Source organism: Arvicola amphibius, chromosome 7 (genome assembly GCF_903992535.2).
Source record: "Arvicola amphibius chromosome 7, mArvAmp1.2, whole genome shotgun sequence".
NCBI lineage: Eukaryota > Metazoa > Chordata > Mammalia > Rodentia > Cricetidae > Arvicola > Arvicola amphibius.
Window position 1 is genome coordinate 1,886,093 of NC_052053.1, and position 25,874 is coordinate 1,911,966.

Consider the following 25,874-nt stretch of genomic DNA (forward strand, 5'->3'; position numbering starts at 1 on the left):
CAGTGGGCCAAGATCCATCCCTGTCATCCACATTTTTTGCAGGCTTTCTTCTGACTTATACATGTACACACAAATAAATAAACGTAGTAGGGGCTGGAGAGATGGCTCAGGGGTTAAGAGCACTGACTGCTCTTCTAGAGGTCCTGAGTTCAATTCCTAGCAACTACATGGTGGCTCACAACCATCTGTAGTGAGATCTGGTGCCCTCTTCTGGCCTGCAGGCATACATGCAGGCAGAACACTGACATAATAAATAAATAAAAATAAATAAATAAATAAATAAATAAAAGTTTTTTAAAAATTAAAAAAAGTAAACATAGTAAGAAAAAAATTTAAAGAGGCTGGAGAGGTGGCTCAGCAGTTCAAAGAACTTTGTGTTTTCCAGAAGTCTGGATTCCACTCTCAGGACCCACATCGGGCGGCTTACTGCCTCTGCAGCTCCAGCTCCGGGGCGATCAGCATCCTCTTCTGCTCTCTGTGGGCACCTGCACACACGTGGCACACACATACATACACACACACACACACACACACACACGTGCATAATTAAAAATAAATCTTAAAAATAAATAAATAAGAGTCGGGCGGTGGTGGCGCACGCCTTTAATCCCAGCACTAGGGAGGCAGAGCCAGGAGGATCTCTGTGAGTTCAAGGCCAGCCTGGTCTACAAGAGCTAGTTCCAGGACAGGCTCTAGAAACTACAGGGATACCCTGTCTCAAAAAACCAAAATAAATAAATAAATAAATAAATAATTCCAGCACGACAGTGCACACCTTTAGTTCAAGCATTGTGAAGCAGAGGCAGGTGGAACTCTGTGAGTTTGAGGCCCCCTTGCTACACATAACAAGTTGCAGGCCAGTTAGTGCTCCACAGTGAGACCCTGCCTCAAAATAAATAAATAAATATAATTTTTAAAAATCACCCTATAGACTCCTCTAGAATGCTTGACCAAATAGCAGAACACAGGCACAGCCACATGAATATATAAAATACACCGTCGCTAACACCAGCTGTAGTGGCATATGGCGGTAAGCCCAGCACTGAGAGGCTGGAGCAGGACAATCTCCGTTTGAGAGTAGCTTGACACCCAGGGCTACACGGAGAAATCCTGCCTCGAAAGAGATCCCAAACTACGCACAAATTTAGCTAGGAGTCGTGATAGACTTCAAATATCCTAGCACTTGGCGAGCAGAGGCAGGAAAATCAAGGGTTCAAGGCTGGCCTGAGACAATACATAAAGGAAGGGAGGGAAAAAATAAAAAGAATGATCACACTGCTTTGTAAACTGGGAGGACCCTCACTGGTAGACACGTTGGAAATGTCAGTGGAGCTGATGCTACATACCATCTCTCAGCCGTGATGCTCCTGTGGGTAAGCCCCAAAGAAACAGACTGAAGGCAGTTAGGTCCAGAGTAGCATTGCACGGAACAGGCTGCACCTGGCAGAAACCCAAATATCTACCAATGGTAGAAGAGATAAAATTGCAGAACGCTGAAATTACTGAAGACTAACAAGGCGTAAGGCGTACATCCACAGCCCAGCTCCGAGGTAGTTCCATCCTGGTGACCCACAGGAAGATAAAGCAGGCGGACTGACTGAGCACAGACGCTGAGGGCCGGCCTGAGAAATATAGTGAGATTCCACTTTTTCAAAGCTAAAAAGAAGAAATGTAACTGCAAACTATGCAGAAATGAAAATAAACCACGGCCACATGCCGTAATCGCTGATTTTTTTTTTTTTTAAGACAGCCAGACTAGGGAGATTGGCTCAGTTGGTAAAGTGCTTGCCTTGCAAACATGAGGGTCTGACTTTTTAGAAGACGGGCATGGGGCCAATCATGGATCAATGGGGTAAAGGAACTTGCTGCCGAGACTAATGACCGGAGTTTGATCCCCAAGATTTGCCTGGAAGAAAAGAATTAACTCCCTCAAGCTGTCCTCTGAACCCAAGTCCCAAATTTGGTCCCCGGCATTCATGTTGGGCAGCTCATCCCTGTAGCTCCAGTCCCAGGAGATGCTGGTGCACTTTTCTGATCTCTGCAGGCGTGCGCACGCGCACACACACACACACACACACACACACACACACATGTTTTTTAAAATTAATTTTTAAAAAGAAAAGTGAGAAAACAATTTAAGAGCAAACCCCGTTTGGAGGCACATGTACTAGTGAAGAAGAGTCATGGCCGTCACAGGGCTCACTGGCCAGGTGGCTGATCTAGAGAGCTTCAGGCTGGCAGGGAAAAGCACATGGTTCCTTAGGAACAAGATCTGAAGTTGTCCTACGGCCTCAATGTGTCCACCCACACACATATATGCACATGAACTTGCATGTACTAATGTGTAGTTTTCAGTGAAAGAAGTGAGATATCCAGGAATGTACACTGTGGTACAAATCTCAAAGCGAAGGCTGGGGCTATAACTCAGAGGACAGTACCTGTTTAGCGTTTATAGAGCCCTGAATTTGGTTCCTGGCACTGCATAAACTGGGCACAACGGTGCACTCCTGTAAGTCCAACATTTAGGAGTCAGAAGCAGGAGGCTTGGGAGGTTAAGGCCAGCCTGCCTACATAGGGAGATCCTGTCTGAAAAAACTCAAGGGCCAAGCCACACGTAGTGGTGTCTGCCTGTACTCTCGGCGTGGGGGGGTGGAAGAGAATCAGTTCAGGGTCGACTTGAGTTTCCGCAGTCAGTCTGAGGACCAATGAGGGTTACTGAAGACGACTTTGTCACAAACATCCAAGGGCTGGAAATGTAAATCAGTGGTGGGGTGCTTGTCTACCACACAGGCCCTGGATTTAGTCTCCATCGCCACGGGGAGAAAGGAAAGAAGAAAGAGGAGAGAGGCGGGAAAGAAGGAGGAAGATATTCACAGTGGCATTAGGATGGTGGTGGCCTACAGCACTGGACATGGTGACTGACAGGAACTGCTGGAGTGTTGATGACATCCTGCTTGTTAGGCAGAGTAAGGGCTCACGGATGTCACCTTTATCGTTTTGATTAAACCGTAAGTTCATTCCCATGGGATTTTCTTTCTGAACTGCATTTCCCCGTAAGTAGTTTTAATGATGGAAAGTTGAAGGCTCTAGACAGCCATCACAGCACTATTTCTGCCAGGGCCCTCAGTTGTGAGTCTGCTCCACGTTGACTAAGGTCAGAGAGTCTGAGCTTTTTCTTGCTCAAAGTTGTCCCCAACAGGTGTGGCTACAAACAAGATGTCCTGACGGAGGGTGTGGTTGATTAGTATTTTGGGTATAGAGCTGGATCGGCTCCACCTTGACCCAGGGCTGGAGAAATCAAGTCTGTCGCGTTAATGAAGTTCTGTTGCCTCCCCCGTCCCGTTTTGGAGTGGAGTATATAAAATGTGGAAGATAAACGAAATCAGTATTCGCCGGATTTCCCTCCCGATGCTGTTCTGTGTTTCTGTCTCTTGTTTCTCTCCTATCTCTGTTCCTTTTGTTTAATAATTCTAATCCTCACGCTCTTACCCTGGACCGTGTGAATTCTGTCAAGGCTGGACCCCAACAGATGTCACCTCAACATGTGACCTACGACACAATTCACCAGAAAATAAAACAATTTCTAAGTGATCCCACAAACATGCTTAGTTTCAAAAATAAGCTCATGAGTCAGGCAAGGGGGTATACAACTATAAGCTGAATTGATTGTTGTGCTTTATCACAACTATTGAAAATCAATACAAAGTGTAGTCAAACTTTCTTTGGACCACCAGCTCCCAAATAATGATACAGAGACTTGTTATTAAGTATGAAGTTCTTGGCTTAGGCTTGTTCCCAACTAGCTCTTAAAGCTTACATTAGAGTGCTCGCTTTGACAGCACATACACTAAAGTTTGAACACTACAGACAAGTTGAGCATGGCCCCTGCACAAGGATGACATTAAATTTGTGACGCATTCCGTATTTTTTTTTAAAAAGCAAACTTTTATTAGCCTGTTTACACTGATCTACATTCTGCCACATGCCCAGTTACCTCTCCTTAGTATCGTACACCCGACTTCCTCCGTCTCTCACTGGCAGATTCCCCACTTCTCAGATTCTTCCCCAGAGTTCCCTTCTCTTCAGGAGACCCCACCTACCTATCCTCTCTTGCCTAGCTATGGGCTGTTCAGCTCTTTATTAAGAAGGTGTACCTTAACAAAGACACGTCTTCACAGTGTACAAAAAGATTATTCTACAACAAAGACTAAATTCACATCTGGGTGAACAAACCAAACCTGGACCTTTTGACCTAAGAGATGATAGCCAACATCTGGGGATGAATGCTAGACACAAGAAGGCAGCAAAGACATCAGATAAGCTGCCGGGCAAGAAGGGTAAATGTAAGCACGTGAGAGAACCTTCTGGAATCAGCAGGAAGCTAGGGCTAGTTTGTAAATCAGCACCAATTCCATTATGCCTGATATCAAAAAGAAATTTGTGGCACAACCATACAATGGAATGTTGTGCATCTGTTAGAAAGAATACATTAAGCCTACCTATAATTACTCAGTCTAATTCTCATTATACTTTATTAAGTAAGAAACAAAATTATTAGGGGGGATAGAGATGTAATTCTGTTAGTAGAGTGCCTGTTTACCATACATAAAGCCGTGGGTTCAATCCCCAGCACCCCATAAACTAGGCACAGATGCACAAAACCTAGTAAAAATAACCTAGTAAAATCCTTGCACTTCAGAAGTGGAGGCAGAAGGAAGATCGGAAGTTCCAAGTCATCTCATATACCAAGTTTAAATCCAAGGATATATGAGACCCTTTCTAAAAAACAGCATGAGTTGGGAGGTGGGGGAGAAAGAGAGAGGAGGAAGGGAAAGAAAAGGAGAGGAAGAAATAAGCAAACAAGCAATAATTATGTATGTTATATGTGTTTTTATAAACATATATAGAAGGAAGGCCTTTAGTTAGTTCATGGCTGCTCAGTCCTGAAATAACCACATAGAAACTATATTAATTAAATCACTGCTTGACCCATTAGCTCTAGTTTTTTTTATTAGCTAACTCTTACATCTTAATTTAACCCATTTCTATTAATCTGTGTATCACCACGAGGCTATGGCTTACCAGGTAAAGTTCCAGTGTCTGTCTCTGGCAGGGCTATATGGCTTCTCCTTGACTCCACCTCCTTTCTCCCAGCATTCAGTTTAGTTTTCCCTGCCTACCTATATTTTGCCCCATGCAGGCCCAAGACAGTTTCTTTATTAACCAATGGAGTTCATAGCATACAGAGGGGAATTCCACATTAAGAAATCCTGGAAGAACACACTTGAAGTGGTTAAAAGGCATCTGCAATGACTTAGTTTTGTAAATATCTGACTTGTTTAAAGTTTTACAAGGCACATACATGATATTGTGCTGATAACTTTGAAAGCCTAAAGTATCCTTAGATAAATGAACGGACCAATGCAGAATGTCTATACAGGGAGTCATCAAAGGTTTCTATTCTACTCTGAAAAGTTTTGTGCTACAAACGAGGTCCTTTGGGGCTTTCAGGATTGGAAAGCTTGTGTCTCCACAAATATTTGGATCTAATTTCCAGTCTTCACTCCTTGTCTCTGTCCACCTCTTGGTACCAGCTGGAGACTGCCAGAAAGAAAAGAACAGGAGTTTAGCAGGAAGGTTGCGGATGAGCACTCAAGGGTAAGAGTTCCAGGCTCAGTCTCTGTGGAGCCGAGGAGGAAAACGCCCATGTGCAGAGAGAGTGGTACATGAAAGTACTAAGTGCCGATCTCATCTGCGGTGACGGTGACACTAGGAACCCACATCACAGTCTTACTTGTGGCTGCCAACACTGTGGCTTCCACAGAAAGGAGCGTGTGGTAGGAAATCAGAGACAAAGCTCCGTCATACAAAGCACAGATAAGTACAGAAAGCACAAACACCTGCCCCCTGTAGGGAAGGACTGAATTCACAACTTTACACCAGCTGGATAAATGCTCATCCACACTTAGTCAGCTGCAGCTCCCGCTTCATCAGACAAGAACGCAGCTGCAATGCAGAAGCCCCGTGAATGCCCAGGGTACACAGCGGTGGCCAAAATATTCCAGGAAAGAGATCTACAACCAGAGAAAACCTCTCTGCTTCTCCACTGTAACCTCAGCCAGAAAGTGTTGGGACATCAGAACTGACCCCAGGATCTGATGGCTGCCATAGACAGGCCCTAGGCTGGGCTAGTAACTCCAAGGATTTCACCAGCCAGATGTGGTCGACACTTGCCTTTGACTCTTACTAGCTGTGTATATCTGTTACTTTTACCTAACAGTGACCAAATTCAACAAGACAAAACGACAGCCTACAGAACGGGAAAAGATGCTCACTAACCCCACATCAGACAGGGGTCTGATCTCCAAAATATACAAAAAACTCAAGAAATTGGGCACCAAAAGATCACATAATTCAATAAAAAAAAAATGGAGTACAGACCTAAACAGAGAACTCTCAACAGAGGAATCTAAAATGGCTGAAAGACACTTACGGAAATGTTCAACATCCTTAGTCATCAGAGAAATGCAAATCAAAACAACTCTTGAGATTCCATCTTACACCTGTAAGAATGGCCAAGATCAAAAACACTGATGACAACTTATGCTGGAGAGGTTGTGGGGAAAAGGGAACATGTCTGCATTGCTAGTGGGAATGCAAGCTGGTACAACCCCTTTGGATGTCAGTGTGGCAATTTCTCAGAAAATTAGGAAAGAACCTTCCTCAAGACCCAGCAATACCACTTTTGGATATATATCCAAAGGATGCTCAATCATACCCAAGGCCATGTGCTCAACTATGTTCATAGCAGCATTGTTTGTCATAGCCAGAACCTGGGAACAACCTAAATACCCCTCAATCGAAGAATGGATAAGAAAAATGTGGTACATTTACACAATGGAGTACTACACAGCAAAAAAAAAAAAAATAACAACAGCTTGAATTTTGCAGGAAACTGTTCAAAGGATGGCACTTCTATTATGGAACTTCTTTAAGGTTTAGGAGCTCCCCAAGAAAAGGAAGCACAGAGCCAGGTCAAACTCGGGGTCTTTTCTAAGGTCCCTTGGAAGCCATATGAGTGCTCCACTCTCCTGTTCCTGTCCTTCGAGTTTCTTCAAGCATCAGATCTGGTGCCAACCACAGGCTTTCCTAAAGAAGGCAAACCCAGGTAGGGGTCAGGCCTGTAGTTAGACGATCACAGAACTTCATATCTATATCATGTTCCCAGAGAGAACGGCCTTGCTTTGCAGAGGACATAGGACTGCCAGACTCAGCAAATCAAATACAGTCAAATGTGAATCTTAGATACACAACAATGGCGAAAAGTTGTATCATAAGCATATTCCAAGATTGCATAGGATCTACTTAAAATCCTATTTAACTGGGTTCCTCTTTGCCAGGGTCTCACAAAACCGGCTTATTGTGACAACCAAACCATAAATACACACAGGTCAGGATTTGACTTTTGTTTGCTGGTTTGGGATTGTTGCTGTGTTTGAGTTGTCGGTTTCTGTGCTTTGTTGTGGCGCTAGGGACTGAAACCCAGGCTCAGCTAGGAGCCTCAGACTCCTAGCTCTCAAACTTGGAAGACTCATGATGTATACCGATGGGGAGGAGGCCGCAACCACGGGGACTTCAGAACACTTAGGCCCAAGCCTGGCATATCTCCAAAGGACGGCAATGGAAGGCCAGACATTCAACTGCTTCTAAGACTTGATGTCTTAACTATCAAATGGCCTATTTCCAGAGTTACTTTGTCCATTTATAAAATTTAAAAAAAAAAAAAACAAAAAAAAAAACTCATCTCTTGTAAAATGCGGGCCACGTTTTGCGTTTCTTCTGCTTTTATCTTGCTCCATGAAACACAGGAGGAACGGGTGGTTCTGCACCCCTGTGTGCAGCACTAAGCTTCCCCACCCCGTCCCACCGCATCCTACACGCACTTCCACCGCTCTCCGAGAGAGGAGATCAGACTAAACTACTAGCCTGGTCCACAGGGCCAGACCCGGACTGTCCCAGGCAGGCCTTTCCCATCCTGATTTACGGGAACTCGCACTAGTGATCAATCATACTTAATTTTTAACGGGGCAGTGTCCTGAACCAGCCAATAGCTGAGACTGCCCCCCGATACCCCACCCTCACTGACCTTCTGCGACTGTCCACTCAGTCTGCCCTGAAGCTGCCTAGCGACCAAGAACTTGGACCAGGTTTTGTAACGGGGCCTTTGGGGGAGGAACACAAAGTCAAGAGGGCTTGGCAGGGTGGTCTCCAGCCTCCTTCTCCCCCCACTTTCCAGCTCCCTGTTTGTTATCGCTGCAGTTTCCATAGGCTTGCTTCCCCTCGAGCCTTCTGCCTCCTCCTCCCTCAAAGCTGTGCTGCCCAGCTCGCCCTGGCCCTCCTCTCCTGCTGCCCCTGGCTTATTGTTTAGTTAAGCGGGACCCGGGACCCTGGAGATTGAACAGATGGGTTGAGACCTGGGCGTGAAGGGAGAGAAGGGCCAGCCGGTGCCGGGAAAGGGAAGCGGTTTGGGGAAAACAAAACAGAGGGCGGAGCCAGGGAGAAGGTGGCCCCAGAGGGAGGAGGCGGGAGCACACCAAGAAGGGTCGAGGCCCGGAACGGAATGGGGGCGGGCCTGGGGATTGGTTGGACCCCCTGAGCTCCTGGGCTCACGGCTGCCTCTGAGGCTAACTGGCTTCACAGGTCGCAGCTGACGCCGCTGCTCAGATGGCCTCCAGGCTGACCCCGCTGACCCTCCTGCTGCTGCTGCTGGCTGGGGTAAGTGGTCCCTCGGAAGGGGGCGGGGGGGGGGAGGAGTAACCCCCTTTGGGCCCTGGGGAGGGAGGGAAGCTCCTCCTGGGATTAAGTTCGAGCCTAGCCCTACCGTAGGAGGAGGGACTTGAATTCTGTATTAAAAGATACACTAGCTGAATGACCTTAGGCCGGACCCTTCTCCAGGCTTCCTTAACCCAATATATAAAAGGCAGAATACATAGACCCCACCAAGCTCACCATCCAAGCTTAGTGGGGTCATAGAAGGCAAGACGAGGCCCAAGTTACAACCCACCCCCCCCTTTGATGCTGTGACAGGCTCTTCCAGGTCAGGGTCTGTAGAAAGCGGGGTGCAAGAAGGCTGGCAGACAGACGTGGGCCGCGCCAAGTTTAAGAGCACCGTGGCCCACGTGGCCTAGGAGGACAGGGATAAAAAGTAAACTCATGAAAAAGAGTGAGTGCTTGCTTCCGGTGGATAAGCAGGACGTTATTCTGGAAGCTGGCATCCTGGGTGACCTTGGGGAGTCACCACCTGACGTCCGATTGAGCAAGGGATCCGGATTTTACAGACTTTCCTTCCCACTTCTGAAGGTGCACCTCCCAAATGCCTAGACCCCCGGGGCTACAGGCTGTACCGTGCACCTATTCCCACAATTCCTCCTTTCCTGTTGGTATACTAATTGTTTTCAACACTCATTGGCATACCACATGCACTGTGAACATCCACAGTCCTAAAATAAGACTCGCCAATGCAAATGTCTATACTACCCTGGCAAGTGAGAAATGAGAAAACAGCTTCTTGCGTGGTGGTCGCTGAACACAAATACTTGATAACCAAATTGGAATTACCCCATGTTTCCTGCAGAGAATTCCCCTGGCATTGCCTATTTCTGAAGGAATAGCCCTTCACCTGCCAGGCTACACCAAAAGCAACTGGTACAGTGTGCTCACGGTCTTCCTGCCTGGAGTGGTTGAGGGAACTGTGGCTCACTAAGAAATGAGACCCTGTTTCTTGAACCACAGGATAGAGCCTTCTCAGATTCAGAAGCTGCCAGCCACAGCATCCAGGACCCATTGGTCACTCAAGAAGAAAGTAGAGACATCATCCCTGAGAGAGATGGCCCCTGGAGTTCCAGTAAACATACAGTACAGTCTTCTACCTGGCCAACGACCAATGCACCAACCAAAAACACGGCTGACACCACCCAGAACACCCAACCGATGGCACAACTACCCACGGATTCTCCCAGCCAGCCCCCCATGAATCCTTCCGGCCAGCTCCCTATGAATTCTTCTGGCCAGCCCTCTGTGAATGCTTCCGGCCAGCCCCCCATGAATGCTTCTGGCCAGCCCCCCATGAATGCTTCTGGCCAGCCCCCCATGGATCCCTCCAGTCAACCGTGTACAACCACGGATTCTCCCACCCAGGCTCCCACCAAACCCTTCTGCTCAGAGCCGCTTGCTCAGTGCTCTGATTCAGACAGAAAGTCCTCAGAGGCTACACTGGCGGAGGCTTTGACAGAGTTTTCATTGAGGCTCTACCACGCCTTCTCATCCACCAAAAAGGCTGAGACCAACATGGCCTTCTCCCCATTCAGCATCGCCAGCCTCCTGACGCAGGTCCTTCTCGGTAAGACTGTGGCTTCCATCCAGGCTGTACAGGGGACTCTCCCCTAGGGATCAGCAATCACAGCCCTCTGTGTCTCTGAGAAGAAGCTGTAAAATGAGCTACGTGACAGGGGTGGTAGGTCTTCATTCTTGAACGCTGCTTTATTTAACAATGATTTAATAAGGTCCTGTTGCTTATAAAAGCCTGTGGACTCATTAACAACATATAAAGTAAGGTCCCAATCGTGGTTCAAAGCAATAGAAGCTGATAAGGGAGATGAAGTCATCAGAGGCAGACCTGAGAGAGAGTCGTGGTCATGCATTTCCTGGCTGTGCAGCCATGGGCAGTTCACTTAAGCGATCTTGAGTCTGAGTTCTTGACGGTTAAGTAGAGATGGTGAGATCTCCCTTCAAAGACCAAGACTCAGACGATGTGGTACCTTGACTCCCTGGGAGATTAAAAAAAACTTCTACCACCATGAGAGTGGTTTCGTTGTGGGGGGAGAGAGAGAGAGAGAGAGAGAGAGAGAGAGAGAGGTGACACCCCTCACACCCCAGCATAGAAAATTCCAGTAAGGCTCATAGAGATTGCACATACAAGATCCCTCCTCCTGACTACCCCAAATCCTAACATCTCACCATAGTTGGTAAGATGCTGGTAGCACCTGGCTCTCCAGGTGTGACAGCAAGACTGTCCTCAGACATCCTCAGAGTCTCCTGGGAGGTACTTTCTAGTCTGTTGGTTACACTCTGTTTATTTCCGTTCCAATACTGCATTCATCTTATTATTAGCTCTGGGACCTTAAATGCATTAATAACACAATCTCTAAAAGTTCAGGCCCCCTCTATCTACTAGGAAAATGAATATCCTATGTAAAAGGCTTGGTGGTGATTTAATAAGATAACATAGGAGAAGCATTAGAACACCTGGACTAGACGCGATGCTTCTGACAAGTTTTGGCTGTTGCCGTGGAGAAGACGCGCATGGTGTTTAATAATGAAGAACACCCACCCTCTTTTACAACAGGGGTCTAAGGCCTCTGCTTATACGATGACTCTGTAAACCCAAACCATCTAAGGCAGGGTTAGTGTGGAGCAGATACGTGGGATTTACAAGGGTGGAGACCAGCGGAGAAGAATGTTTAAAGCCCCCGGAAAGCCTAGCAGGACGACTCAGCACCACCTGCCACCCTCTTCCTGAGACACAGCTGTCTTCTGATGCTCTGAAGCCCCACCATGGTGGGACACACCCTCCATTCTAGCCAGCCCACAGCCCTAGTCCCAAGTAGTGTATTTGTCATTCCTCCCCCAAGAGCTCTTTTCTCTCCCTGTCCTCTGGTGTAGGGGCTGGAGACAGCACCAAGAGCAACCTGGAGGATGTCCTTTCCTACCCCAAGGACTTCGCCTGTGTCCACCAGGCTCTGAAGGCCTTTTCATCCAAAGGTGTCACTTCTGTGTCGCAGATCTTCCACAGCCCTGGTGAGTGTGCTGGAGTCTGGAGGAGGGGAAGGAGGGCGGAGAGACGGTACTGAGGATGGGTAAGAGCAGCAGCAGGAGTTCCAGGTGGCTCCAGGGGTGCCTCTCTGTGAGACTCGACTAAGAAATACTGTGTATCTGTTAACCACACTGCTAGAGGTTAAAGGTTAGAAGCTGAAAGTCACCAAAAGATACTTTTTGCTAAGTTTTAGGTCAAGGGAGTCTTCAGATTCATCTTTTGTACTTTTGTGTTATATGAATTTATTATCATTTACATGTTTATGTTAGGTAGATAATACCAGTAAATAATAATATAATAATAATAGGAATAAATAATCAAAGCAGTAGATGATAAGAAGGAACCTCACAAATTATCTGACGCAGTTGCTTGTAAGCCTGGGACCCTGGAGCTGGCCATTTCTGCAGAGCTGCTCAGGAGTGGGTGGGGTGGGGCATCAGAATGGCTGGTGGGGGTGGGAGGCACCCTTCACTTCCAAAGGTTAAAAAACACAGAGTTCGTCTAACGCCTCTCTTTTGGGTTTTTGTTTGTCTGGTTCGTGTTGGTTGTTTGAAATAGCTAGCTATGTCGCCCAGGCTGGCTTCAAACTCCGGTTCTCCTCCGGCCTTAGCCTCCTGAGTGCTGGAATTCTGCACTGCCACACGTGGCTTCATCCCTATGCCCACTTTCTCTCGCGTGCTTTTCCCTTCTTTCTTTTGTAAGAAAGCGTTTTCTCCCATTTTTCCCTTCTTCTTTGTGGTACTGGGGATTAAACCAGGGCTCTCTGCGGCCCACTCCAGCGCCACCACTGGGCTGCATTCCCAGCCCTCTTCCTCTGATTACTTATTTCCTGAGATTGCCCTCTCTGTAGTCTCGGGTTTTTTGTTTTTGTTTTTGTTTTTTTCCAAGACAGGATTTCTCTGTGTAACAGTCCTGGCTGTCTCAAACTCACAGAGGTCAGCCTGCCTCTCTGCCCCTGAGTGATGGGATTAAAGACTCAGGTTTTAGCAATCCTCTGGTCTAGGTTGCTGAGATTATAGCCATGTGATATTGTGCTTGGCTTTTTTCTCCCCACCTCCCAATGAAAGCCATAGTTATAGAAAACTGAGAAAATACAGGGAAGAAAAAAGAAAGAAAGAAAAAAGGAAAAGAGATTGCCTCAAATCTCAATTCCCCCTCCTGTCTCTTTCTCTCTCTCAACAAGATCTCACTCTGCGGTCATAGCTAGCTGGACCTCCCCATGTGAACTCTGCTGGCCTTGATATCACAGAGATCCTCATGCCTCTGCCTCCCAGGTTTCTGGGTTAAGGGCATGCTCCACCATGTCTGGCATTAAAATGTATATTTTTGATATGAAAAAGAAATATGATTCAGAGGTTTCGCTACATACTGCATTCCTTACCTACTTCCGACCAGTGGTGTCTTTTGCCCCGTTCAGCTATGGACAATTCCACTACATTCAATATTTTAGGGCTACCTGAATCCCGTCCACCCAAATCCATATTTCTGCTAAGGTTCTGGGTCTTAGGCTGCGTGAAACACCAGCCAAGCCTGGGGAAATACCTTGATCTATTTAGTCCAGTGCAACAGTCTATTCTTCCAAGCACTCATATTTTCTCCAGTGGACGTGGGCAGTAAGAGCAAGAGTCAGAAGTCTCATCATGAACGTCCACTGAGGCTTGAAAGTAGGGTCTTTTCCTGCAGCGTATGGAAAGGACAGAAGGGCAAGTCAGGTGCAGGCTACTTCACAGGGGGCTGCCTAGCTAAGCTCTCCTCACCAGCAAGCCGAAGCAGCAGGGGTGCCTAGCAATAGTTTTGCTGTTCTTAGTGCGGGATGTTTTCTTTCTTTCTTTTTTTTTTTTTTCCTTTGGTTTTTCAAGACAGGGTTTCCCTGTGTAACAGTCCTAGTTATCCTGGAACTAGCTCTTGTAGACCAGGCTAGCCTGGAACTCACAGGGATTCACCTGCCTCTGCCTCCGGAGTGCTGGGATTAAAGGCATGTGTCACCATGGCCAGGTGAGGGACGTTTTCTTAAGTCTGTTTTGCATAGAATACATTTGCATACAGTAGAAGTGTGGGCTGGTCCCTGCGCCAGTAAAATGCTGAAGTGTTCATTGGAGTGAGCAGGAAGAACCATGGGAACCCCACCAGATGTGATGGTCTTTAATCCCTGCACCCAGGACAGAGACAGGCAGATCTCTGTGAGTTCCAGTCTGGTCTACCTGAGTTCTGGGCTGGCTAGCCAGAGCTCCGTAGCAAGACCCTGTCTCAGGAAACACAAACAAACAAAGTGAAAACACGTGAGAAGTGTGTTCACTCTCAGACTGGCTCTTTGAAGGCGGGTGGGATTGTTAGGGGGACTCACTCTTCTGTCCTGCCCCTCAGACCTGGCCATCAGGGACACCTATGTGAATGCCTCTCAGACCCTGTATGGAAGCAGCCCCAGAGCCCTGGGCCCGGACAGTGGTGCTAACTTAGAACTCATCAACACCTGGGTGGCCGAGAACACCAACCACAAGATCAGCCAGCTGCTGGACAGCCTGCCCTCTGACACCCGCCTCGTCCTCCTGAATGCTGTCTACTTGAGCGGTAAGGCAGGCAGTGGGCCTCATGGGGTTCTACCTCCCATCCTGTCACGCTTTCACGTCCCACCAGCTCAGAGTTCCACAGCCACATTCCTGTGTGACTGTCCTACCCTGCCCTAGCAGGGTCTTTTGTCCCTACCTGTGTTACAGCCACCCTTTCTTCCTTTAGCCAAATGGAAGAAACCATTTGAACAAAAAAATCAGAAGTCATCTTTCCTCTACAAAAACGCTGTGATTAAAGTGCCCATGATGAGCAGCAAAAAGTACCCTATGGCCCACTTCAGTGACCAGACTCTGAAGGCCAGGGTAAGTTCCTGACTCCTCCCATCCCTGCTGACTTCCATTCTGCAATGGCCCTATCATGGTGGAGTGCCTGCTTGCAAAAATCCCCATTTCTATTTCTGCTACCTTGTAGTCCCACCCTCTTTTCTCCTCCTCCTCTCTCTAGTTTTGGAGGCAGGGAAGTTTAGGCTGGAAGACATGAGTCTAGACATGATTCTAAAGTCTCTTCATTCATCTCTACTGCACCAAATGGCAAAAAGTGAGGTTTTTAAAAATTCTGTGCATCTCTCTCTCTTAACCCCCACTCCGGGTACACTGGTAGCTTGCTGTGTCCTCTGTGTACGTACACTTTTGTGCAGTATGCATGTTCATAAGTATGCTTATAGAGGTATCGCTCTGTGTGTGCAGATATGTGTTAAGTATGTGTATACACAGATGTTGAATTATATTTTTGTTCTGTTTTTTGGTTTTTTGGAGACAATGTTTCTCTGTGTTGCCACTGGCTGTCCTGGAACTCACTCTGTAGACCAGACTGGCCTGGAACTCAGAGATCCACCTGTTTCTGCCTCCCAAGTACTGGGATTAAAGGTAGATGCCACCACGACAGGCTAAATTAAGTTCTTTAGCAGATGTTGAACAATATAATTCTAGTGGGTAGGGAGAGAGAAGGGACAGAATATGGAGCCCAAGCAGGGCTTGATGGTTCATACCTTTAACCCTAGCTCTCTGGAGGCAGAGGCAGATAGATAGTTTTCTGTGAGTTCAAGCCCAGCCTAGTCTACATATAGAGTTCCAGGACAGCCAGAGCTATATAACAGAAAGATACTGTCGCCATCAGAAGAAGAATATGGAGCCCAAAAGATTCTAGGCAGTAAATTAGTAAATGCCTAAGCATTCCTGTATCCCTGTGTCTTGGGGAAGGTTTTTTGAGCCAGCATCTCATATCCATGGTGCATCCATAGACAGAAAACTTTGAGGGAAAAAAAAATTATACTAAACACGCACAAACTTTTTTCTTGTCATCATTCCCTAAACAATACGGTATAGCACCTATGGGGCCTGATTATACAGGCCATATTCCTAATGGTACGGCAGTCCAAATTCTGAGCAACCTGGCAAGGCACACTTTGCATCTACCACACAGAAGGTGGTCGCCTAGCCTTTAATAGTGAGACAAACTAGCACCATCCAAAACAAATGGTCAGGATATGCTAATGCCGTTCTGCTCCTTCTACTGTAATTTAGGAGGTTGCCTGGGGAAAAGGTGTTTCTTGGTCTGTGTGACAGAGTGGGCATAGATAGTTATGGACATGACCTAACTCATTCTTCCCTGCTACCCAGGAAACAGAGTGTTAACGAACTTCTCCCTCAGTTTACCTTTTGATATAAAAGCTGTTTGGATGATAAACGCAGGTGGTTTTCAGAATGTAAATTCAGGACTTCATAAAGGATCCCTAAAAACTCCCTCTCAATATAGTTGTGTGAGTTGTGTTTTTATTCCCATACCTCCACCCTGGTTCGAGAAATAATTTAGGTCCGGGCTGGTCCCGGACTCTGACACCATATTAGAAACAAGCTAGAGATAATTTGAAGTATAAAAGAAACAGGGCTTAAATAAACTACAACTCAAGCACAGTTAGTAGAGCGCTTTGCCAGGCTGTGGGTTTGATTCTCAGCACCTCATAGAACTAACTGTGGTAGTATAGACCTGTGATCCTAGCTTGTAGGAGGTGAAAACAGAAAGATCAAAAGTTTAGGGTCAGATGGGTGGTGGCAGCGCACGCCTTTAATCCCAGCACTCGGGACGCAGAGGCAGATGGAAGTCTATGAGTTCAAGGCCAGCCTGGTCTACAACTCACGTTCCAGGGCAGCCAGGGCTGTCATACAGAGAAACCCTTCTGGAAAAATGAGAGGGTAGAGAGAGAGGAGGAGAAGGATGAAGAAGATATTTCAGGATCATCTGTTAGTTTAAACCCATCCTGGGTTGCATAAGACTCTATTGAAGAAAGGAATGGAGGAAGGGAGAGAGAGAGAGAGAGAGAGAGAGAGAGAGAGAGAGAGAGAGAGAGAGAGAGAGAGAGAGAGAGAGGTGGGGGAACCAAATCCTATTCTGTTATTACATAGCTAGTCAGGGTATGATCCAAAACTTGTGCTCATCCCTCAGGCTCTCACCCGGACTGGTGCACTTTAGTCTGACCGACTGGCAACCCCACTTCATGGCAAATCATGGCAGCCAGGTTTGGCTGGTGCTTGTTGAAACACAGTCTTGAGGAACAGGGTACGGGGTGGGGCAGGCCAGGAAAGAGCTGGGGCTGGAGAGCTCATAGACTGTATCTCGTTCTCTCCAGGTAGGACAGCTGCAGCTCTCTCACAACCTGACATTTGTCATCATGGTGCCCCAGAGCCAGAAGCACAAACTTGAAGACATGGAGGAGGCTCTCACCCCCACTGTCTTTAAGGCTATCATGAAGAAGCTGGAGCTGTCAAGGTACCAGCCCACCTATCTGGTGATGCCTCGGATCAAAGTGAAGAACAACCAAGACATGCTGTCAATCATGGAGAAGATGGGTGAGTCCTGGCGAGGAGCAGGGGGGAGGCGGTGCTACAATGTTGCCATCATGCTAGAGCGTTTCTTCTTCCCTTGTATCAGAAACTTACTCCTCAGCCACATGAGCTTTATCCCATGAGGTCACTGAGAAAACTGAAGCTCAGAGACTATCTGTGACTTACCTAAAGTTTGCATGTCTGTGAACTAATTGGAGTCAAGCCCAAACAGCGGTCCAGATCTCTAGCTCTCTGGGATATTTCTACTGGGGTTCACTGGAACAGGTGACCCAGATGGACTTTGGACATTCACTTCCTGGTCACATTCACCAATTTGTTTGTTTGGTTTTTTTTGAGACAGGGTTTCTCTGTGAAACAGTCCTAGCTAGATCTGGTTTCCTAAAACCAGCATCAGAAGCCAAATAACAGATTGACAGAGATGCCTGCTACCCCTGCTGCTGAGGAATTGCAAGGGCTTTAGAACAGAAATCAAAAAATAAATATCAGCTGGGTGGTAGTGGTAATCCACACCTTAGTCCCAGCACTTGGGCAGAGGCAGGAGGATCTCTATGAGTTTGAGGACAGCCTGGTCTACAGAGAGAGTTCCACCAGGGCGGTTACACAGAGAAACCCTGTCTCAAATAAATAAATAAATAAATAAATAAATAAATAAATAAAATAAAATAAATAAAAGCCTTAAATATTAAGACGAAATGTGCTGCCAGCACGTCCATTGCTAAGGAAATGTTAGGGTTCTAGGAGTTCTTTGTCAGGAATTTAGGACAGAGACCAGTATGTATTTCTGTCAGTATGTATTTCAGTGTATAGCATTATACCCTCACATGATCTTATTTTATAGCATAGTATCCATTTCTATTTATTTCTCAAAGTCCTTGGAAACAGGAAGTAAGATGCCATTTTTTCAGGGGAGAGTGGGTAGGGGACAGAGAGTGAGGCTTCTGGACTCCTGAGAGTGGTTGATGGTTGGGCCTGATAACAAGTTCCCGCTTAGATGACCAGGAGGCAATGACTTAGAGACTGAGACAGAAGATGCTGAAGGAATTTGAGACTAACCCAGGAAATTTAAGAACAGAATCTCCACCCACCAAGAGTTCCCTGCTTATCCTGGGTTTGATTGTTTTGTTGTTGTTATTCCGAGACAAGGTTTCTCTGTGTAGCCCCGGCTGTCCTGGAACTAGCTCTTGTAGACCAGGCTGGCCTGGAACTCACAGAGATCCACCTGCCTCTGCCTCTTGATTGCTGGGATTAAAGCCACGCGCCTCCACCGCCCGGCTCCTACTGACCTCTGATTTTGCTTTTCTCTTGTTTCCTCCTAGAATTCTTTGACTTCTCTTACGATCTCAACCTGTGCGGGCTGACCGACGACCCAGATCTTCTGGTGTCTTCCATGAAGCACCAGACTGTGCTAGAGCTGACAGAGACGGGCGTGGAGGCCGCTGCCGCCTCAGCGGTCTCTGTGGCCCGAAACTTAATCATCTTTGAGGTTCAGCAGCCCTTCCTCTTCCTGCTCTGGGACCAGCAACACAAGTTCCCGGTCTTCATGGGCCGGGTGTACGACCCCAGGGCCTGAGACAGGCAGGAGTGGGGCTCTAGTCAGCCGGGCCACCCAGGCTTCCACTTACCCCGTGATTGCCTCGCCACTGCCTTCCCCAGCAACTTCAGCCTTAGGCCCGGGCAGAGGGAACTGTTTTCATCCACAGCCCCCAGGGCGCCGACATGCTCTCTAAACCACTTTTTGCAGCTTTATGGGTCGAGTTTACCAGACTCTACAAATAAAACTTGCAGACATCTCTTGCCTCTGGGTGTTAGTCGCCTCGATATTAGCGCGCTGGAATCGCCATGCTTCCTGCATCGCCTACTTGCTACCGTGTAATAAGCCGCTCTACACTTAGGGCTTAAAACCGGGGACCATTTCTTATGTCCCCCGAGTCTCAGGATTGCCCAGGGGCCTTGCAGATCTGGCTAGATTAGCTTCCCTGGCCGTATGGGAGCATCTCCCATAGCTAGCGGGTTAGTTGGGGGATGGCTGGTTTCGATGGCCTTGGGTGACACTTTTTGGCACGCGTCTTTCATGTCCTGCCACCAGGATGACCTCTGTTGGAAGAGCACAGCCTCTTTCTCTCATGTCTGCCTGCACCAAGCTTAGTATTTTCCTGTCCGCAGTTAGCATGGTGAAATCTCAGATTTAGAGTGAAAAGCCATTATGAAATTATGGGATAGACAGCCGTTAATTGAAGACCACAAATGTAGTTTATCTGCCATAATCCTTATCTTGATTATTTGTCGGCCCCCCCACTCCCCAAAAAAAAGGTTCTGGAGAGATGGCTCAGCGGTAAAGAGCAATGACTGCTCTTCCAGAAGACCTGGGTTCAATTCCCAGCACCCACAGCAATTTCAGTTCCCAGATGCCTGACACCCTTCCCCTCCACAAGTACTGGGTACGTACCTGGAGTACAGACTTACCTGCAAGGAAACCACCAACGCACTGAACAGAAAATAAATTTTAAGATGTGACAGTAGCAACAGCAATGAACGAGGTGGGAGAATAGTCGTAGGATTCTGCCAGGAGTTTTGCAGACATGTAATTGCTCCAGCTACTTGCCGTGGCTCACTGGGGCTGTCCAAAGTCTTTGTGAAAAGTTTTCTCCTGGACACGGTGGCATGGACCTCTAATTCCAACACTCCGTAGGCTATCCTGGGCTACATAATAAGACTGTCTTTAAAAAAGCACAACAAAAACGTTTCCCCTCTCTGCCTCCAAATTTGGTCTCGTCTGTTTGTTTTGTAGGCTGTACTCATCAACTCCTTGATGTCTTGGCTCTCACGTGTCCTTGCGCTCCCCTCCCACATCCCTCCTTATTGCTTCGTCTTTCTACCTCTGTGTCTCTCCACCCCTCAATATGTCTCACATTCTCTTCTACATGCAGACCTTAACTCCGGGATTGAGCCCATTAGCTTCCTTGGCTGATGAGGTGAAGAACCCAGACATCAGCCTGGTCACAGCCCTTCCTCCCCGGCTCTGTCCACACACACCTTTGCCTTCAGGTTCCCATCCAGTAACAGCCTAGAGGTCGTGTATTCCCTGGCGTCTCTGCACGAAGCTGTCACTCCACAGACATGGATTGAGCATCTTCCACACATGGTGAAGATTTAACCCTAAGGTTAAGCCAGGCTGCTTGAGATAGTTTTAGGTAGGGAACCGTAGAGGATGGCCAGGATACACACACACACACACACACACACACACACCGCTGTTGCCCCACATTCCAGAAACTTCTGCCATCTGCAAAATCCATCTTCCCCATCCCCCCCCCCCCACTTCCAGAAAATCTTCTGTAAGAAGCTGAGACACTTGAGAAGGAGCTGGCAGAATAGCATGTCACCTAACCTAACAGTGCTGTACCCAAACTTGAAGCTCTTATCCTTTGGGCTTGTCCCTTTCTCCATGGTGCTGAGTTGAGGATGCCAGGCTAGTAGCTAAATGCAGGATATAAGGATGCCTAAGCTTCCAGTAACCCTTGGCAAGATAAGTTTAGCATCGGTTTTGGCAGCTGTCTTTGTTTTTTGATTAGTTTTTTTTTTTTCTTTCCCAGATAGGGTTTCTCTGTGTAGCCAGAAATCATTGTATAAACCAGACTGGTCTCAAACTCTGAGACCTGCCTGCGTTGTTGGAACTAAAGGTATGTGCCACCACCGTCCAGACTGGTCTCAGACTCCGAGACCTGCCTGCATTGCTGGGATTAAAAGTGTATGCCACCACCATCCAGACTGGTCTCAGACTCCGAGACCTGCCTGCATTGCTGGAACTAAAGGTGTGTGCCACCACCAGCTTTCAAGGCCTCTTAAATATGAAGCCAGGAAGAAAGTAGCACATGCATGCTTAATTCCACTGATCAGTTGGTCAACAGGCCAGCTCAGATTCATGGAATAAGGACAGAATCTCTGTCTCTTAAAGACAAGACCCCTAAAGTCACTCTGCAAAGAGTGTAGATATAAGAACACATAAATCATTCTCCCACATTTCCAATCTGCCTAAATGATTGTTCTTATTTGTAGAAAGACTTTCAGCAACTCTCTCCAGCAAGTGTTGCTCTGAGTTTTTCCTCAAGAAAACCGAGGAGAAAGCTGGGCAGTGGTGCACACCTTTAATCCCAGCACTTGGGAGGCAGAGACAGGCAGATCTCTGTGAATTCAAGGCCAGCCTGGTCTACAAGAGCTATTTCCAGGACACCCAAAAGGCTACATAGAGAAACCCTGTAAAAAAGAAAGGAAGGAAGGGAAGGAGGGATGGAGGGAGGGGGGAGGGAGGGAGGGAGGAGGGAGGGAGGGAGGAAGAGAAAGGCAGGCCAAGGAGATGGTTTAGCAGCAGAAAACACAAGTCTGATGACCTAAATTCAATCCCCTAATTCCATAGTGGAAAGAGAGAACCAACTTTCAAAAGTTGTTTCACAACCTGCCCACACCACACACATACACATACCATATATACATACACACACTATACATATACACATACCATACATACATGCACACACATATCATACATACACACACATAAACATACCATGCATGCGCTCACACCATACATACACACACTATACATATATCACAAAACAGCCCTCAGGAAGCAGGTGCAGGTGGATCTCTATGAGTTCAAGACCAGCCTGGTCTACAGAGGATGTTCCAGGACAGTTGGGGGCTACACAGAAATTCCCTGTCTCAAAAACAATAAGTAAATAAATAAAATCTAAAATATTTGTCTATATCATAATACTAGGAACAAATTTATTGCAAGCTGCTGCAGGATGATTTGCATTTAACTTTATTTTTCTTCTTTTGCTGACTCTGTGGCACCCTTAACCTCAGTTCCTCTAACACACATATCTCTTGAAAAAGACAGAGGGCTGCAGGGAATGACGGACACGAAGTCTCCAGCCTGAAGCCCTGCTCTGGGGCAAACCTGGTTCCTGTGTGCCTCCTCCCGTGGCTCCACCTGTGTGAAATTCTAGTGACCATCAGTGATCGTGGTTCTCCTACAATTAGCATTTTGACCACATGGTGGCGCTATTGAAGCTTTGTCTCGCATAGCCACATGGACATTGCCCTTGAATTTTCGGTGGTCCAGACTTTCTTCCCTCTCTCTCCTTCCTAATGAAACATCTCAGAAATTTGCATGCAGTCTTTGCATGGAGCCGTGACAATCTTCACCATGCAGTTGATATTTTTTTAAAATGTGCATGGATATTTTACCTGCATGCGTGTATGTCTGTATAACCACTTGCCTGCCTGGTGTCCACAGAGGCCAAAAGAGGGTGCTCAATTGAATAACCAGCCTGCCTCCAATCTTAGGCTTAAAAGTCATCTAATAGTAAAGACAAATTAAGATCATTACTGTTTATGATTAAACCTCTGTTTCTCAAGGATTGGGCTAGGCCCCACCTGTAACTTTAACTACAGATGGTTCTGTACTGCCTGTTCCAGGAATGACAATTATGTCTCTGTGTAAAAAGTTAATAACCATCTGGCAACCTTACCTTTGTTTCAGAAGGGTTGCTATGGCTACCTTGCTAGGCCTACCTGTTGCTATAACCCCCTCGCTATGACCACCTTGCAACCATGTCTTTGTTTCTGGAGGTCATTATCATTGACCTGTATGCTTATGATCTGCTCCTGTAACCCCACCTCTTTTGCCTGCCAAATCCCCCATTTGGAAACCCGCTGCCCCTGAGCTAGAAAAACTTTTTCTTCCTCCACAGCCAATGCTGACCCTCTCAGGCCTCACCTTAGTGGGAGGCAGCCTGTGTAGTCAAGAGGAAAAAAAATTAAAACAAATAGATAAATAGCTGGCTGTAATTAATTGTTCATCTTAATTTGATTTGGGTGGTGGTCTTGATGATATACGTCAGTGGTCTTTATCTCCCCATCTTTGATCTTAACAGGATCCCCTGACTAGAGTCATGAAGGTGTGAGCTGCCCTGAGGGTGCTGGGAGTCGAGCCCGGGTCCTATGGAAAGGCAATCAGTGTTTTCAACCACTAAGTCATCTCCTCAGCCCCTACTTCTGATATTCCTATAGCTTGCTGAAAATAACAGTGATCCGGTATCATAAGTTGCCCCATTATGGATTTAAACTTGATTCCTGGACCAAGATATGGCTCAGTAGCAGAGCGCTTGTCTAGAACACAAACACAAGAAGCTAGGGCTGGAGAGATGGCTCAGAGGTTAAGAGCACTGGTTTCTCTCCCAGAGGCTCTGAGTTCAATTCCCAGGAACCACAGGTGGCTCACAGCCATCTGTAAGGGGAACTGGTGCCCTCTTCTGGCCTGAGGCATACAAGCAGGCAGAATGTTGTATATTGTGTATATAATAAATAATTTTTTAAAGGTAAAGGGAGGGGCTGGAGAGATGGCTTAGTGGTTAAGACACTGACTGTCCTTGCAGAGGTGCTGGTTTTGATTCCCAGCACCCACATAGTGGCTGTCATTGCCTCTAACTCCAGTTCCTGGGGATCTGGTGCCCTCTTCTGGCCTCTGGGGTACTTCAAATGCACACAGTGCACATACATGGAAGCAAACAAAACTACAACCACACATTGGGCCAATGAGATCGCTGGGGGTTGGGGGAGCACCTGCTACCAAACCCGAGGACCTGTGTTCAATCCTCCAGACCTACAAAGTGGAAGGAGAGAACCAAACTCTTCCCGTCTCTGACACCACACCAATGTCATAGCACACATGCCTACACATTGGCACAGTAAATGGATATATAATGTAATAACAATTTTTAAGACACCTACACTCATGAACATAAATAGAAATTGTCAAAAAATTAAGGTAAAGGAAATGAATTCACTCACTCTTTTTTCTAGAGCTGGGATACACTTCTATTGTTGGTCATCAGAATACTAGATTTTCTGGAATTTAGAGTCTATTACTTTCACCGGCAGTTCCCAGTTCGCAGACCTTTGGCCTCTGATGGTTACACCACAAGCTTCCTTGGTTCTGAGACCTTTGAACTTAGACTGTGCCGTATCACCAGTTTTCCTGATTGTCCAGTTTATTAATGGCCTGCATGGGCCTTCTCAGCCTCCGTCATCGTGAGAGCCAATCCCTTAGTAAGTACCCGGTTAGCACAGTGTGGTAGCAGATGCCTCCAGCTCCAGTCCTTGGGAGGCACAGGCAGGAAGACCAGGAATTCAAGGATGTAGTTCAGCTACATAGCAAGTTCCAGGATACTCTGTCTCAGAAAAACCACCTACCAACCAGAAAAACAAAAACTAAACAATAACAAAAAACAAGCAAAAATAAAAACCTGGACCAGTTGTGGTGGTGGTACATGCCTTTAATCCCAGCACTCAGGAAGCAGGGGCAGGAGCAGGCCGATCTCTATGTGTTCAAGGCCACCTTGGTCTATGTAGTAAGTTCCAGGCTAGACAAGGCAACATACGGAGACCCTGTCTCAAAAGATCAAAACAAACAAACAAACCTTATTGATTTCCCTCTGTGTCTCCCCCTCCTCCTCTCCCCTCCTCCTCTTCCTCCTGGTGCTGGGAATCATACCTTGGGCTCACACATGGCAGGCTAGTCCGCCGCTGAGCTCCAACCACAGTCCTGGTTCTGTTTCTCTGGAAAGTCTAAATTCAGGTTATGTGATTTCCTGTAACAGGAGACCACATTCATGAAAAGAGAACATTGAGCTGGGCAGTGGTGGCGGACGCCTTTAACCCCAGCACTCAGGAGGCAGAGGAAGGTGGATCTTTGTGAGTTCGAGACCAGCTTGGTCTACAAAGAGCTAGTTCCCGGACAGGCTCCAAAGCTACAGAGAAATCCTGTTTTGAAAAAAAAAAGAGAGAGAGAGAAAGAAAGAAAAGAAAAGACAAAAGAAAAGAAAAGAGAACATTGCTGAGATTTTGGTAATTCAAAACTTACATGATTTAACAATATAATTTCCAGAATAATAACTGGGAGAAGGTGGAACAAACCTCCCACCCCTGTAGAAGGTTTTACTACATTCTGTTCTTTAATTTATTAAACGCTAAATTTGTATTAGTTTGTACAGTGGGCATTGCAAAATTCACTTCTTGGCATGACTACTTCAGCCAGGCTTTTTGATGTCGTTGTTTTCAGTGTGTGTGTGTGTGTGTGTGTGTGTGTGTGTGTGTGTGTGTGTGTCTACCAACACAGACCAGAGTGGGCCTTGTTTGTAAAAGCAGAAAGCTCTCTGAGCTCCTGAGCCACCTCCCTGACTCTATTTTGGTTTTTTCGTAGCTTTTTAAAATGATCATCTCTAATTCCCATTACAAAGTTATTGATTTTGGAGGTGGATTTTTTTGGAACTGACACTTTCATTTAATGAGCTGAGATAACATCAACCCAGGATGCGGAAGATCTCTTCAATGATTTCTTTTGATGGTAAGAAACACCACATCATCATTAATGCCACGGTCAGAAGTTATGACATTCGCAAACAACAGCTCAATCCCACGTAAGACGAGTGTTGGTGGAAGTTATTTACTGTTGCCAGCCCAAGTGGTCCTGTCATTAGCAATAACTGTAAGTACAGTTTACAACCCCCTCGGCCAACAGTTTTGAA

General features: G+C 46.7%; 1 protein-coding gene, 1 long non-coding RNA gene and 1 other non-coding gene across 4 annotated transcripts; 2 read left to right on the forward strand and 1 right to left on the reverse strand.

Annotated features, from left to right (window-relative positions):
- Nucleotides 1-3,823: 3,823 nt before the first annotated feature.
- On the forward strand, nt 3,824-3,929 carry LOC119820056. Its single transcript, XR_005286335.1, has one exon. It is a non-coding gene; the product is annotated as a U6 spliceosomal RNA (small nuclear RNA).
- Nucleotides 3,930-8,122: 4,193 nt separating this feature from the next.
- Serping1 (serpin family G member 1) lies at nt 8,123-19,073 on the forward strand. Its single transcript, XM_038336073.2, has 8 exons — nt 8,123-8,207; nt 8,701-8,775; nt 9,793-10,399; nt 11,722-11,856; nt 14,237-14,440; nt 14,606-14,742; nt 17,067-17,286; nt 18,600-19,073. The coding sequence occupies exons 2-8, from the start codon at nt 8,725-8,727 to the stop codon at nt 18,851-18,853; spliced, it is 1,608 nt and encodes a 535-aa protein (XP_038192001.1). The 5' UTR covers nt 8,123-8,207; nt 8,701-8,724; the 3' UTR covers nt 18,854-19,073.
- Nucleotides 19,074-24,677: 5,604 nt separating this feature from the next.
- LOC119818567 lies at nt 24,678-25,331 on the reverse strand. Of its 2 annotated transcripts, none has more exons than XR_005286160.1 (3): nt 25,211-25,331; nt 24,842-24,938; nt 24,678-24,735 (listed from the first exon to the last, which is right to left on the reverse strand). It is a non-coding gene; the product is annotated as an uncharacterized LOC119818567 (long non-coding RNA). The 2 variants fall into 2 exon arrangements; XR_005286161.1 differs by having other exon boundaries at nt 24,681-24,739.
- Between the last annotated feature and the right edge of the window lie 543 nt (nt 25,332-25,874).